General features: G+C 46.6%; 1 protein-coding gene across 2 annotated transcripts in view; it reads right to left on the bottom strand.

The window, feature by feature from the left end:
- Nucleotides 1-16,702, bottom strand: part of PTH2R (parathyroid hormone 2 receptor) — a 2,104,896-nt gene that overhangs the window by 603,636 nt on the left and 1,484,558 nt on the right. For both annotated transcript variants that reach the window (XM_073558211.1, XM_073558212.1), the window contains one exon: nucleotides 494-588. In XM_073558211.1, coding sequence (XP_073414312.1) covers nucleotides 494-588 — 95 coding nt within the window. The remainder of the gene's footprint in view (nucleotides 1-493; nucleotides 589-16,702) is intronic.

Below are 16,702 nucleotides of genomic sequence, written 5' to 3'. Positions count from 1 at the left end.
GACAGATAGCCTTTACTATTAGTGCTAGTAACCACTACTGAACAGTGCTTATATAAACTTGAAAGGAAATACAGCAAACCTGCATCCTTTACCTCCGCTGGTTTCTTAAATATAAATGTCATTTAACTTTATTAAGTCTGCTCACTTTGTTTCAATACATATTTTACACTGTTTTTTTTTTTTTTTTTTAAATAGCAACATAAACAGGAAACACAAACAAAAAATAAATCAACAAATTTTGTCTGGTAATCACGGTATAAATTAGAAAATGTCACTGATGCCTGAAAGCAGACATCCAGAACTGCAGAACTCATGAATATTCATTTTATTTATAAATAGTTTCTTTAAAAAAAAGCACATATTTCACAGGTTTTTATATTGCTAAACTCCTGAGATATGTGGTACGTTGTATTATTTTACTTTTCTTTTAAAGTGTAATAATGGTTACCAGGCAATATGTATTCAATTTCAAAAACTTCTGAAATCATTCTACCTGTACTGCTTCCTGGCATCATAACCGACTGCATTGGATTCCCAGATTTTTGTTGCAAGCACCCTCACTGTGTTCAAGAACAGAAGGAAATTTAGCTGTAAATGAAAGAAAAAGAAATTAAATCTAAATATATAATAAAGTGAGTAAAAATTATAATAACAATAATAAGTAGACGAATAACACTATTTGGGTCAACAAAAAACAATGTATGTTTGTTTTTGTGTTAGCAGGGAGAATTTTGCTATGTGAGTAGCCAGGCAATGAAACTGCCTATACATATTGGACAAAACTAAAGGTCTGTTTTCCATGGACCGACTGGTGGCATGATGCCACTGCCAATCAGTACACTTTTCCCGATCGGCAGTAAATGTCTGTTTATGCAAGCACTGAAGGCAAGGTAAATGCTCACTGAGTGATCTATACTAGATAGGCTGCCATTGTTCTCAGCAATACTGTTTGCATACACCAACAAGAACAATGCTGTTTTGTCCAGATGAATTATTTTTTTTTTGTTCATCTGGTGATTGACAGCCTGTTTAAATGGCAAGACAACACTTGTTCATGATTATCTTGCAGTGTAAATGCCTCATAACATGAATTGTGGCCTTCATAGTCTCCCTTGACATTTTATGACGTAATCCCGATTTCACCAGCCAATCCTCATGTTTTCATGAGAAATAAACTACCTGAATATAGGTCTGCTTCACCTCTGCCCATCAAAAAATCCATGAATAATAAGCTGATCTGTAAAGAGCTATGAATGAGTCATGAAAGATAGCTGTCAGTGAAATGAAGGATCAGCTGACAGTTATTTCATGTGTTTCACCTTTACTTACTAATGTCATGGCTAAAATGACCCCAATGATCTCATAAACAGGAACATCAGATTAAAAAAATACTTGTATCTGGAAAATTACCCCTACTCAAGCAACTCAGCATCATAACAATTTTAAGACTATTTTTAAACAGCTTATGAATGATCCTGATTAGTGATGGGCAAGCACTAAAATGCTCGGGTGCTCGTTGTTCGGGTCAAGCAAATTGCAATACTCGGGTACTCGGACAGAACAACGAGCCCAATGTAAGAATATGGGAGACCCGAGCATTTTTACTACGATCCCCCCAGGGGTCCTTTTAGGCTCTAAAAACATCTGAAAATGATGGAAACACCACTCAAATGACACGGGGACATCATGGGGAGCGCCCCTGGAAACATTTCTGACTCCTAGTTCACAGCTTTAAACAATGTTGTCAGAGTTTCATGCCATTTTTACCAATGCACCAAAAACATACCAAAACGAAACCAAAACGGATTTTGCTGGGAAATATGTTAAGGTACATCCTTTCCAGGTTAATGACTTGTATATAAGGCAAAATAATTAACCCCAGACTAAAATGTTCCACCTCCACTTGGGTTATGTTCAGACACAACGCTTTTGAAGCATTTTTCAACTTTAAAATTGTAAAATTTATTTCAACCAAAACAAATGCATTCACTGGGAAATGTCATTGTAACATTTAACAACCCTAGCTGGCCATGTGGTGTGTGACACATAAGCAGACACATCTTGTTTCATTTATGAAGGAGGGACTCTTAAAGTCACAGAGCCTATTTTTACAGGGGCATCAGGCAGCATTAATTTTCTTAAAGGGCCATTATTAAACAGTGGGTCTCCTAAACTGTTATAGCCTATGCAGTGAGTGGATGGGCTGCCAAGAATTACAATGCACCCCAATATCCCTTTCACGAGATGTCCACGAGGGCCTCCATAAAAAATGTTGCATTGAATGCAAGGCCTGCCCTGCTACCAATTCATATGCATCCCAATAAACTTTTGAACCCACATACTGGACGGGCCCAGGAAAATCCACTTCACCTTATTCATTTTGTACTCTCATACTCTTTTCTTATGCATTGACAGCAAGGCCTGCCCTGCTGCCAAGTCATACTCACCCCAATAAGCCTTTGAACCAACATACTGGATGGGCCCAGGAAAATCCACTTCACATTATACATTTTGTACTACCATTCTACTTTCTTATGCATTGACTGCAAGGACTGCCCTGCTACCAAGTCATATGCACCCCAATAAGCCTTTGAACCCACAAACTGGATGGACCCAGGAAAATCCACTTCACCTTATTCATTTTGTACTTCCATACTCTTTTCTTATGCTTTGACAGCAAGTCCTGCCCTGTTGCCAAGTCATATGCACCCCAATACACCTTTGAACCAACTTACTGGATGCGCCCAGGAAAATACTTTTCATATTATTCATTTTGTACTACCTTTCTGTCTTCTTATGGATTGACAGCAAGGCCTGCCATGCTACCAAGTCATATGCACCCCAGTAAGCCTTTGAACCAACATACTGGATGGGCCCAGGAAAACCCACTTCATGTTGTTCATTTTGCATTATCATTCTGTTTTCTTATGGATTGTCTGCAAGGCCTGCCCTGCTACCTTGGTCATATGCACCCCAATAAGCCTTTGAACTCACAAACTGGATGGGCCCAGGAAAATCCACTTCACTTTATTCATTTTGTACTCCCATACTCTTTTCTTATGCATTGACAGTAAGGCCTGCCCTGCTGACAAGTCATATGCATCCCAATAAGCCATTGAACCCACATACTGGATGGACACAGGAAAATCCACTTCACAATATTGATTTTGTACTCCCATTCTGTTTTCTTATAGATTGACTGCAAGGCTTGCCCTGCCACCAAGTCATATGCACCCCAATAACCACAATCCCACTTGGAAGAAACATGTGTGAAGTCCTCTTAGCAAAAAATGTCCCATTCAAAAGCAGCAGGTCTCCTAGACTTGTAATGGCCATACAGAAAGTGCATGGGCTGACAAACATTTCCCCCTGGGGGAGTAAAATATAAAAAAATATTTTATAGGCATCATAGACACCATTGCCAAAAATTTGACTGGCTGTAGCAGCACAGATCCCGTTAACCCTTGTGATCTAGAGGTGGAGTATGAGGAGACATAATGATAAATCATACTGAAATGAAACAAATAAATAATGTGAGTCCACCTTTGAAAGAAAATAACAAAAGGGAGAGGCGAACACAGGTTCATAGATATGAAGCTAGAATGTGTGTAACTAGATGTTTGTCTCTAGCAACAGCTCAGAGACAGGGATATAATTCAAAATATAGTGACTTTTGTATCATGGAACACGTTGACCATGGTGTTCTACTGGTTGAGGAGGATGAGGATAAGGAAGAGGATAACACCAAACAGACCCAATCAGGAAGCGGATAACCATGTGTGATTGTGAAGAGGTGCATAAGAATACACCTCCCCAACCAAGCAAAAAATTAATTTGAGGTTATGTTTCGATGTTTTCATTTGGTGGTGTACTGAAGTCTTGTCCAATCCAGCCCTTGTTCATTTTTATAAGAGTCAGCCTGTCAGCATTGTCAGTTGACGGGCGGATGCGCTTATCTGTTATAATTCCTCCAGCGGCACTAGAAACCCGCTCTGACAGAATGCCAGCAGCGGGGCAGGCCAGGACCTCCAAGGTGTAGAGAGCCAGTTCATGCCACGTGTCCAGCTTGGATACCCAATAATTAAAAGGCGCAAAGGAATCCCGGAGGATGTTTGCACAATCTGCCAGGTATTCCCTCAACATCTTCCCAAACCTTGAACTTCTTGTGACACCACCGCTTGCGTCTGTGGTGGCACGATGTGAGGGTCTGAGAAAGCTCTCCCAGAACTTTGCCATTATTCCTCTGCCTGAGCTGAATTGGACTTGTGTCTCTCTCGTTTGGACTCCTTGGCTATACAACAAACTCTGACGTCTGCTGCCAGCGTTCTCACATGAGAATTTTTTCAGTAATTCCGCTACAAGGGCCCTCTGATACAGCAACATTTTTGCACACCTCTCTGCCTCTGGAAGAAGAGATTTAAAATTTTCCTTGTAGCGTGGGTCTAGAAGTGTCACCAACCAGTAATGAGTATCCCTGAAAATTTTTATAATGCGAGGGTCACAGGAAACACAGCGCAACATAAAGTCAGCCATGCGTGCCAGACTACTAACAGGCAAGACTTCCGTGTCCTCACCAACAGGACCGTGGTGTCTGTAAAAGTGTGTCCCTCCCCCGGTCTGTGTCCCTGGACTGCAATGTAAGGGTACCGTTACACCTAGCGATGCACCAGCGATCCCGACCAGCGATATGACGCGGTCAGGATCGCTGGTGCATCGCTAGGTGGTCGCTAGTGAGCTGCCACACAGGCAGGTCTCACCAGCGACATCGCTGGGGATGGGGATCGCTACTTACCTGTCAGACGTGGCAATCCTGCGTCCTCCCGCCCGGCACCACGCGTTGCTCGTCGGCGCCACAGGAAGCGCCGCAGGAAGTGACCGACGAGAAATGATCCAGGAGCTTCTCGCGTGACCAACGATGAGCAGCGGGGGAGCGGATCGGAGGTAAGTATCACATGCAGCGATATCGCTAGCAATATCGCTGCAACGTCACAAAATCGGTGACTTTACAGCGATATTGCTAGCGATATCGCAGTGTGTAACGGGGGCTTAATCAGACCTGAGTCAACAACTAGTGGTGGAGCCTGTCTTTGTTCTCCTCAGCATAGGACTTATCCAGTACAAGCTTGTAGCTTCTGGAAATTTCTTAAATTAGCCACATAGTTAAAAATCGGCAGGAGCCCATGGAGGGGTGGATCCCAGGACACAGGACAATAGACTCATGTGTTGGCTGAGTCAATTGTGGGGTGACCTGCGTAGGGCTGGGATCTTATGCTGAGGCAAGATCCCAGTGACCGTGTGTATTGTTGGAAGCTGCCACGTGGGACTGTGTTATGTCCCTCATCATCTGGATCCATTGAATTCACCCAAGGACTATTTCTATTTTCCTGGCATTGGATTGCAAGGTGGCTCCCCCAGATCTGCTCCCTTTGTGTCGGCTCCTAGTGGACTCTAAGAGACGCTATTGATATTTTATGTTCTGTGCTCCCTGTCTCAATAAATCCTGTTGGATTGATCTTCGGCCAGGGTTCCCTTCATGCTCTGTTACACACACTGTCACAGTGTCCTCCTCATCCTCCTCCTCCCTGTGCTCAGCCTATCCCCTCTGAACAAACGGTATGACAGCTGTGCTTGTAGTACCCTCTAGAGCCCATGAAAGTAGCTCCTGGTCTTCCTCCTTCTCCTCCTCATTGTCAACTAATCCACGTTGTGATGACAAAAGGTGGGCAGTGTAATCACCCTGTTTGATTCCTTGCTCCATGTCCTCATGCTCTGCCTGCAATGCATCATCTTTAATTGTGAGCAGAGAGGTTTTCAGAATGCTGAGAAGCGGGATGGTGACGCTAATGATGGTGTCATCGCGGCTCACCTTCTTAGTGCAGTACTCAAAGTTCTGGAGGATGGTACAAATGTCTGACATTCATGTCCACTCCTGAGGTCTTATGTGTGGAGTCGCAACTGAATATCAATGGCCTTGTTGATGCTGGTAGTCAACAACTGCCCTCTTCTGCTCACAAATCCTTTCCAACATATGCAGTGTAGCGTTCCAACATGTGGGGACATCACACACCAGTTGTTGAGCTGGAAGATGCAAACGTTGCTGTAGTCCAGCAAGTGCGGCTGAAGCTGTAGCTGACTTTCTAACATGGGCAGACAGCATACTTTCTCTAGCAGATTCAGCAGCTCCGGGTAGCTTTTGAGAAAATGTTGAATGATGAGGTAGAGCACATGAGTCAGGTAAGGTACAAGTGTGAGCTCACCTTGCTTTAGAGCCGCCACAAGGTTCCGGCCATTGTCACACATGACCATGCCTGGCTGTAGGTTCTGTGGTGTCAGCCAAATGTTTGACTGCTCTTTCAGCGCTGTCCACAACTCTTCTGCCTTGTGCGGTTTGTAATCTATGAAGATTAGCTTCAGCACAGCCTGTTGCCACTTGGCTGAGGCAGTGCTGCAGTGCTTCCAGCTTCTGACTGATGTGTTCATTTCAGAGATGGAGGCTGAAGAAGAGGTGCAGGAGCTGTAGACTGTGGGGGCAATCCTGATTGATGTAAAGCCCGCAATCCTCGGCGTGGGGAGGATGTGTTCCATCCCAAGGTTCGACAGTGTCCCAGCTTCCACTATATTAACAAGTGTGCTGTCAGTGAGATGTACTATCCCTGCCCACAGGCACTTCTCCACGTATCCGTGGCTAGGTGGACTTTCCCAGTAACAGCATTGTTGAGGGCATGGGTAATGTTGTGGGACACATGCTGGTGTAATGCAGGTATGGCTCAAGAGGAGAAATAATGGCAACTAGGGACCAAGTACCTTGGGACGGCCGCCGCCATCAGGGTGCGAAAAGCTTCCGTCTCAATGAGCCAAAAAGGCAACATTTTGAGCGCAAGCAGATGAGAAATGTGCGAATTATGTACTGTGGTATGTGGTGCATTGTCTGAGCATTTCCGCTTGCGTTCCAATGACTGGGGTATAAACAACTGAAGGCTGGGCTGGGACAAGGACGTGGGCGAGCTTGATTATGGTGCTGGTTGACTATGGGCAACAACAGGTGCAGGGCCTGAGGCATCTTCACAGGCACGGTGAACTGGGGATTGGCTTGGACGCAAAACAGTGGAAGAAGAAGTGTTGTCACATGCAGACTGTGTTTCTGGAGCCTGGGGTTTGGCGAACAAAGTTGGGTGCTTTGCTGTCATGTGCCTAATCATGCTGGTGGTGGTCAGGCTGGTAGTTTTGTTTCCCCTGCTGATGCGGGCATGGCAAGTGCTGCAGATGGCCTGTTTGGGGTTATCAGCAGAATCTTTAAAAAACAACCAGACTCGGGAAGATCTAACCGAAGGAATGGCCACTTCTGTCCTGTTGGTGTTACGGGGAACAGATGCATGCCTTCTGTCTGTGGCCACCACACTGCTTCTTCCTACCTGTTGGGGTGATATGCCTCCTTCCCCATGTGTGCTGCTTTCCTCGCTCTGCATGTCCTCCTGCCAGGTTGGATCAGTCACTATGTCATCCACCGCCTCATCTTCCACATCCGCACCCTGCTCCTCCTCCTGACTTTCCGGCAACTGTGACTCATCATCATCCACCTCAGGTGACCATGGCTGCTCAAAGATTTATGCATCGCTACATGGAATTTGATCTTTCCCCGCTTCAAGTGGAGCAGGCGAGAGGCACGAATCTCCAAATGGATAACTGATCAGCTCTTCGGAGTGTCCGAGTGTGGAATCAGTTGTCTCAGGGCACTCGGCACAGTGGGAGGAAGGAGGATCAGGGTGATTAATATCCAGTCCACAGTCACGGCTACTCAGATATGACCGTGTGAAAGACATGTTGGTGGTGGTGGCTAAGTGACTGGAAGCATTATCCTCTATCCAACCAACAACTATTTCACACTGCTCTGGATTCAAGAGTGGTGTGGTGCGGTCCCCTAGAAACTGGGACAGGAACGTCGAGTGCGCAGATGTGGGTCTTTGCTGTGGCCCACTTTCTGCTTGACCACGGACTCGTCCTCTGCATGCACCGTCAGCATCACGTCCACTTCCCCGTCTTTTGCCCCTTGCCTTGCCCATTTTAAGCGGACTACTGAAATATTTAAAAACCTCAATACAAATGGATTTCTTGTGAGAGAAATTAGATGTGATAGGTATACCTGCAAAGCAAACAATTTTCCACCACAGATACACCAGGCCTCAGCCTGAGATAACAGACTGTATTAATTTTTTAGTATTTTTTGGATACAAAAGACTGACAGCCAGGCCCAAAAAGGCAAACCAATGTAAACTGGCCAAAAATTTCACCACACACAAATAAGAGCTGGCACGAAGATACTGCACCAAAAAATGGGTGGCCTTTTTTGGGGGCCTAAGTACTGCTTTATTGAAGCAAGACTAATAGCCAGGCATAAAAGAGAAAAAAGCCGTAAACTGGCCAAAATTTCACCACACACAAATAAGAGCTGGCACGAAGATACCTCACCAAAAAAATCGGTGGCTTTTTTTGGCCTAAATACAGCTTTATTGAAGCAAAACTAACAGGCAGGCACAAAAGAGAAAAAGCCGTAAACTGGCCAAAATTTCACCACGCACAGATAAGAGCTGGCACGAAGATACCGCACCAAAAAATCGGTGGCCTTTTTAATTTTATTTTTTGCCTAAATACTGCTTTATTGAAGCAAAACTAACAGATAGGCAAAAAAGAGAAAATAACCATAAACTGGCCACAATTTCACCACGCACAGATAAGAGCTGGCACAAAAATACAGCACCAAAAAATGGGTGGCCTTTTTTGGGGGGCCTAAATACTGCTTTATTGAAGCAAAACTAGCAGCCAGGAATAATAGAGAAAAAAGCCGTAAACTGGCCAAAATTTCATCACACACAGATAAGAGCTGGCACAAAAAATTGGCGGCCTTTTTTTTGAGCCTAAACACTGCTTTATTGAAGCAAAACTAACAGCCAGGCACAAAAGAGAAAAAAGTCACAAACTGGCCAAAAATTTCACCACGCACAGATAAGAGTTGGCATGAAGATATGGCACCAAAAAATGGGTGGCCTTTTTTGGCCTAAATACTGCTTTATTGAAGCAAAATTTACAGCCAGGCAAAAAAGAGAAAAAAGCTGTTAACTTGCCAAAATAACACCAAGCCCAGATAAGAGGTGGCACAAAGATACCGCACCGAAAAATGGGTGGCTTTTTTTGGCTTAAATACAGCTTTATTGAAGCCAAACTATCAGCCAGGCAAAAAAGAGAAAAAAGCCGTAAACTGGCCCAAATTTCAGCACGCACAGATATGATATATGCAATGCTCTATATACACACATGCAGTGCCTGCAGGCCTTGCACTGATGTGTATACAGCAACGTACACTCCCCTGCCTGCCTAACACTGGATCCTATATACTTCAGAATTAGTCCTTACAAGGACTGTTGGTTTAGCTGGATGTGAGTATTTAGGATGGTAGAACCGAGAAATGCCCAATTCTGACCCTATCAAGGCAACCGCTCTCCATACAGTCTCTCAATCCAGAACTGAATGCAGCGAGCAGGGCGGCGTTCGGTCCCTTATACCCCTGATGATGCTGTGCAGCCAGCCAATCACAGCACGACCACAAGAAAGATGGCTGCGACGTTTCATAGCCTGGCAGACAATCCCTGCACCGTGATTGGGTCTCTAAAGACTGCCAAAATTGCTGGGTGGAGACCCGAGTTCCCGCCGAGTAATCCCGGAAATACTCAGTGCTCGTGGAGTACACCGAGCACAGTTATACTAGGGCGAGTACCGAGTAGTGGCGAGCATGTTCGCTCATCACTAATCCTGATGCTTCCCACTGACTTAAAGAGGTCCTCTGGGGTTGTTTAATATTTTAATGAAAATAATGTAAAGAAATGCACTGTATGCTATTCACATCTTGTCACTGAAAAAGCTTAATCCCCTGAGATAAATCTTATAACAAATATATTAAAAGGTTCAAAATGATTTCTTAATATTCTGCGCATGACGTTGATATGCATGAGCTTTAAAGCAAAGTATTTAGATTCAATATATTAAAATAGTCAGTATAATCAATTATAAGCTAAATATACCATCACTGCCACAGGCCTGTTTTCAAAAGCTTTTCATTTTTACGTGAATGTATTAGTGTACATCATGGAAAAACAGGTTCATGTTAATTGAACCTCTTAAGTATTAAGTCGAAATATATTCTGAAAAAGATGATTGTTGCTAAAACCTAAAATTTAATTACATGACACACTACATTATATACATTAGGTATGAAGCAAATTAATCAGTTGTTTATTCATTTCAAAAGTAGGCTTCTTACTTTATAGATGTAGTGGATTATTTGAATACTATAATATACATATGAAATGTATTGTTATAAAATACGGTCAGCAGTGAAGTCTATTTGAACTGGATGTAATGCAACAAAAAATGATGTGTCTAAAAGTATTTAGGTATTTGCAGATTTTTTCTGTGCTTTTGCACATACAACAATATACAACAGGTCAGTAGCCTACAGCCGTTTCACGCAAGGAACGCTACCAATCTTTGTGTGTGAATGCGCCTCAGGCTACTGACCAGCTGTATATTATTTTTGTATACCGTTAGGGACGAGGGAGATTCCATTTTGGATTTGATAATTCAGGCCCAATATATATTCCAGAGAAATTCCTCCACTCCTGAAGTGGCCTTGTTAGGGACGGCGGAACGCACTAAATAGAAATAATAGGAAGTGCGTTCGCCGCCCGGGGTCCACCGTGCAGTAGGTGTAACAACTGCTGCTAAGTAATGGCAGACTAGCTATATGGCGGTATGCTGCGCTCGGGTAAACGTCACCCGAGGTGCACAGAGCGGACTCTGTTAAACTCACAGAGGCGCTTTAGTACCAATAAAGCATAAACACCGAGCCTGTTAGCTTCACAGGTCTCAGCTGGCGTGCACACACAGTATACGGTCACAGGACACGGCCCAAGGCCGAGGTCAGTGTCCTTCCTGACCTACCGTGCGTGCGGCGTCGCTACCGCGGACGCCAGTAAGTGCTGCTAACAGCAGCGTGGCGGTAACTACTGCCGCTGTACGACAGTGCCGTGAGGCATCACACTATCGGACGCTAGTGTAGCGGTGCATTATGCACTGTGGCGTATGGCTTGCCACTGACTGGCGCTGACTCTAACTCTAGTTCCCTATCCACATGCATAATATCAGAGGGAAGGGGTTTCAAATGAGTCAGTCACCAGAATCATACATCCGTCACCATTCACACATCTAGCAAGTATAGCCTATACTAGCGCATGGCCGAGTTGCCATGCGGACCTTTTATAGTCGTGCGGGACCTTCCAGATTTCTGAGATGGACCAATGAGATCAGGAGAAGGACCGGAGCAAGTGATTCCCGATCTCCAATGGGAGATCGTCTCGTGAGCATGCTCAGTAGAGCGGCGGAGGGACTTAGTCTCAGGAGCGATTTGCTGCTGAGTAGTCTGCATTGCTATTGCTGACCCAAAGGTGGCAGCAACAGCCAGACCCATAGAGCAGATCTGGGCAGAGCATCTGTGACGCTGGGGTTGCTAAGCAATCTCCTCTGCGGTCGATAAATAATGAGAGACCACAGAATGTGAGGCTCTGGATTCCTGCTGTGTAGCCACAAGAATCTGACGCCTAACATTACCCCCCCCTCCTGGCAAAATTTTTTGCCACGTACCACCTTAAGACCCACAGAGGCGTAGGCCTCAGGCTCGTCCGCAGACCAGCCTGATGCCCCGGCAAATGACTTGAATAACCGGGACATGTGAATTGGTCCGAGAGAAGGCACGTGGAGGGTGTCGGGGATGGCTAAGTCGCCAGGAGCCGAAGTTGGAGTGGGGCGCAGAAATGTGTCGGTGGGCGTCTTCATTCTCATTACAGAGATTTGAGTGACATGCAGGGTGCGACCCAGACTGTCGTGGACCTCCGTTGCGGCAAGGGACACCGTAACCCAGCCGACCTCTGTTTAGAGGATCTACCCCGAGCACTGGAGGCGCATGCCTGAATATATTTTTTAGTATCCTGAGCCCTGTGCGGCCACCAATAAGAGCTAGCCAGGATTTTTGTGGTACGCTAGTAACCAAAGTGACCACCCACTATGGACGCGTGTATCCACGTGAGAAACTTGGACCGCAGGTGAGGCGGAACAAAGGTTTTGCTCGGCGGCACTGGTTCAAGGACGACAGGAGCCATGAACTTCAGATTCACAGTGAGGGGTGCGGAATGATCCACGGGCACCTCCACAGAGGCTACTTGAACACTTCCCCCATGCACCTTCCCACACAGTCCTTGCTCCAGCCCAGTATACTTCCCGAGGACCACTCAATATGGGGAGAATGGCAACGTAACCAGGGGAGTCCGAGAAGCACCTGGTCGATGACCTTAGGCATGATGAGCAGGGACAATGTCTCGCAATGAGACGGGGAGATTGAGAACCCCAGGGGTGCTGTCTGGTGGGTAATCTGAGACGGTAAGGTAGATCCGTTAACCACCCTAACTGTCACGGGGTGAGGAAGTGGCACCAGTGGAATGGCGTGTTTTTTGGGCAAAGGCTGAGGACATAAAGTTTCCCTCTGCCTCATAGTCCACTGTGACCTCTACCTCTCAGGAGGAAGCCCCGCTATCTATTGTCCCTCGGAATACTGGTTTGGAGGAGAACGTTTTCGTATTAGGTAGATCTCCACCAACTGCCACCGGAGGTGAACGTTTTTTCGACCGCTGAGGACACCTATTAGCCAGGTGGTCCGACTGTCGACACAGGTAGCAGCAAGAGGGACCCTGTGGCGGACGTGGTTTCGGACCCGTACGGGACACGTCCATGGGTTCAGGAGGTAAAACCTCCAGATCAGGAGGCTCCAGCAATTCGGAGAAGCCAGGAGTCGACCTAAACTTCTGTATGGATTGAGTACGCTCCAGCTCGCGCTCCGTAAAACGGAGATCTATACGGGTGGAGATCGCTATCAACTATTCCAGGCTGATGGGAACCTCCCTGGTGGATAAGGCATCTTTGACATGCTCAGACAACCATCTCCAGAACACAGGGATGAGTGCTCTATCAGGACACTCGAGCTAGGAAACCAGTGTCCGGTAATGAACGGCATACTGACTGACCGACTGAGTTCCCTGCGTAAGCACAAGTAACTGGAGAGAGGTATTTTGAGTGACCCGTGGGCCCCAAAAGACCTGCTTTAGAGATGTTAAGAACTGAGCAGTGGTCCGAACTTCTGGGTCACCACGTTCCCACAGTGGCGTGGCCCACTCCAAAGCCCTGCCCGACAGAAAGGAAACGAGGAACCCCACCTTAGCCCGTTCTGTAGAGAGAAACGTGCGGCCAGTAACTCAAGCTGAATAGAGCACTGGCTCACGAAACCCCTACAGGAGGCGCTATCGCCAAAAAATTTATGAGGCAACGGGAGGCGTGTAACTGTCGGTGCAGGCGTGGACACACGTGAGACAGCCTCTGCGACTGCCTGAGCAGCAGACTCAGTAAACTTCACAGTGGAGGTGGCACTCTCGACAGAAGCCAACCTGCCCTCCAGCTGCTGAATGTACCGCTGAAGCTGCTGCATGTCTGCCATTATTAGCCAGACCCTGGCGCTAGTATAATGTTAGGGATGGCGGAACGCACTAAATATAAATAATAGGAAGTGCGTTCGCCACCCGGGGTCCACCGTGCAGTAGGTCTAACAACCACTGCTAAGTAATGGCAGACTAGCTATATGGCGGTATGCTGCGCTCGGGTAAACGTCACCCGAGGTGCGCAGAGCGGACTCTGTTAAATTCACAGAGGCGCTTTAGTACCAGCAAAGCATAAACGTAGAGCCTGTTAGCTTCACAGGTCTCAGATGTCATGCACACACGGTATACGGTCACAGGACATGGCTCAAGGCCGAGGTCGGTGTCCGTCCTGACTTACCGTGCGTGCGGCATCGCTACTGCGGACGCCAGTTAGTGCTGCTAACTGCAGAGCGGCGGTAACTACTGCCGCTGTACGACAGTGCCGTGAGGCATCACACTATTGGACCCTAGTGTAGCGGTGCGGTATGCACTGTGGCATATGGCTTGCCACTGACTGGCGCTGACTATAACTCTAGTTCCCTATCCACATGCGTAATATCAGAGGGAAGGGGTTTCAAATGAGTCAGTCACCAGAATCATACATCCGTCACCATTCACACATCTAGCAAGTATAGCCTTTACTAGCGCATGGCCTAGCGGCCAGGCGGACCTTTTATAGTCGTGCGGGACCTTCCAGATCTCTGGATCAGGAGAAGGACCTGAGCATGTGACTCCCGATCTCCAATGGGAGATCGTCTCGTGAACATGCTCAGTAGAGAGGTGGAGGGACTTAGCCTCAGGAGCGATTTGCTGCTGAGCAGTCTGCATTGCTATTGCTGACCCAAAGGTGGCATCAACAGCCAGACCCATAGAGCAGATCTGGACAGAGCGTCTGGGATTGCTGAGCAGTCTCCTCTGCGGTCAATAAATAATGAGAGACCGCAGAATGTGAGGCTCTGGATTCCTGTTGTGTAGCCACAGGAATCCGATGCCTAACAGGCCCTCACCCTTGGTGTAAGTACACAAATCCCCAAAAGAACAGAACTTTTTCCAAATGGCCAGATAATTAGAGGCTGCATGTTAATGAAGGCAAGGAGGAGCAGAGCTATGACCCTCTGCTGTCTTTTGTGCAAGGCGGCCAACATCAAAGGAAGCTTTAGACCGACACCCAGAGATGAATTATGAGAGTACCAAGAAAGCATAGACACTTGGGCACTGACACCCAGAGATGAATTACGAGAGTATCATGCATCGTAAAGGTAAGTCCAATGTACCATCAGAACCCTGTGAGTCCTCTGCACACAACCAGTGTCTCCTGTTTCTCTAGCTGTCCCGGATACTGACTATTGAGACTTGCTCTCCAGAACCACTTAGTCGACCCAAGTTTCGAATCTTCATATCGGTCAAGCCACAATGAACCTGTTGAGATGTCAGTCGTCCCGTTTGGACCTCCCGCTAGGAAGTTATGACCCATCCTAGGTATTGTGGCATATTTCAGCTAGAAGGTCAAGGGAGGAGAATTCAGTCCAACCCAGAGGGGCGGTGGCAATTATAGGAGGGTGCAAGCTAGGGGTTAAAAGCTGGCTACACACCTTTAGCCTTTGTCTTTTTCTGTCATGGAAGCCACGTAACGTCATGTTTGGAGATAGACCAGAAACTAAGAAGGTGCCTGTGGATATGAGAGCTTCCCTTGATCCAAAAGTGATAAGAAACGTTAACATGATACATACAGCTAACTGCAATCTCAAAATGTACCCTACTTTTATCTGTACTTCTGGCTGTAATATCAGTATGTTACACTGTATATATTTGTAGTATCTAGTGCACCTTTCGGCAAATAAAATATCAATCAATACTGGGTTGCTCTTTTATCTCAAAACCAGATTTCCCACGTCCGTGAGTAAGGCTAGTACTTATACGCTACCTGGGGTTGGTTTCTGACCTGGCATAAGCTTGTTAGCGGACCAAGCTTATATCTAACGAGGAAATGGTGGCAGCATACCATTCTGGTGTTATTGGGGGATCCTGGCAGTGATGGATCAGTAGTTTATATATATATATATATATATATATATATTCCTGCCCTGGGACTGGTGATATATACAGTATACTGCTCTCACTGCAGAGTGCCCCGATAACAAGTACTTGACAGGGCAGCCTCTCCAGGGACTACTTATGCTAGGTGCAGTTCCCTGACTAACCTGAGGGTAAGGGGGCGTAAGAGAGCTGTGACTGTGTAAGCTCCATCACAGATTGGTGACGGTGGGGGGATATCCATGTCCCTTTGCTCTCCTCTCGGGGGTGTTTTCCTTACAAGTGGTGGCACAGCAGTGGGATCGAGATAATAGTGTATGTGGGACACCTAATCCCAGACACTAAAGACTACCAGCGGTAGCTTTTACTGCTGGGTTCTTAAGATCAGCCCAGTACTAGTCTGTAAGAGTGCAAATAATATAAGGTGTGTGGGTACACGGGTCGCAATTCTGTGTCAGTAACCAAAGAGTGAAGGACGGCAAGTGGCACCAGGTCAAGAACCCAGGAAATAATCAATGCTATGGTCAATGGGGAAGTGGACGTGTGGCGCCCCCAGGAGTATGGTCGCCACAGTGGCTTTGCCTTCCTCCAGGGGAGGGTAATGCCAGGCTTGGAGGCAATGATGGGTCTCTCTCACAGTCAATCCATACATGCAACACAGTTCCACTCCAGGCCACCAGGGGGAACTCTGAACCAGGGTTAAGGGGAGGGGTGCTCCCTGAGGGCCAAGAGGAAGGAGTGGTCAGTTAGTCTGTGGAGGGTGAAGTGTGCAGACGTGAGAAAGAAGCTGGAGGTTGAGCAAGGAAGGAGAGCTCCCTCAGCTTGATAGCGCACAAACTGGAGCCTGGTCTCCACGGCTGTACGGATACTAAAGGTCCTACAGCAGAAACCAGAGGAGTAGGAGGCTGTAAATGCCCTACTCCCATCTAAGACTTGAGGCACAACAGCAGCTTGGATAGAGAGCCAGGACTAGAGAAAGGAGTCCCCGAGAGAGGCTACAGCTGTCTGCCATGCAAGTGAGGTTCTAGGGAACATCTGACAGGAGGAACTCTAGAGTAACTAAGTACTGGAATGCTTCACACCACAAGGCGCTAGGA

This window comes from Dendrobates tinctorius, unplaced genomic scaffold (genome assembly GCF_039654945.1).
Source record: "Dendrobates tinctorius isolate UK_male_01 unplaced genomic scaffold, ASM3965494v1 ptg000254l, whole genome shotgun sequence".
Taxonomy (NCBI): Eukaryota; Metazoa; Chordata; class Amphibia; order Anura; family Dendrobatidae; genus Dendrobates; species Dendrobates tinctorius.
Note: the sequence above shows the minus strand (reverse complement) of the source record. Positions and strands in the feature narration are given on the sequence as shown.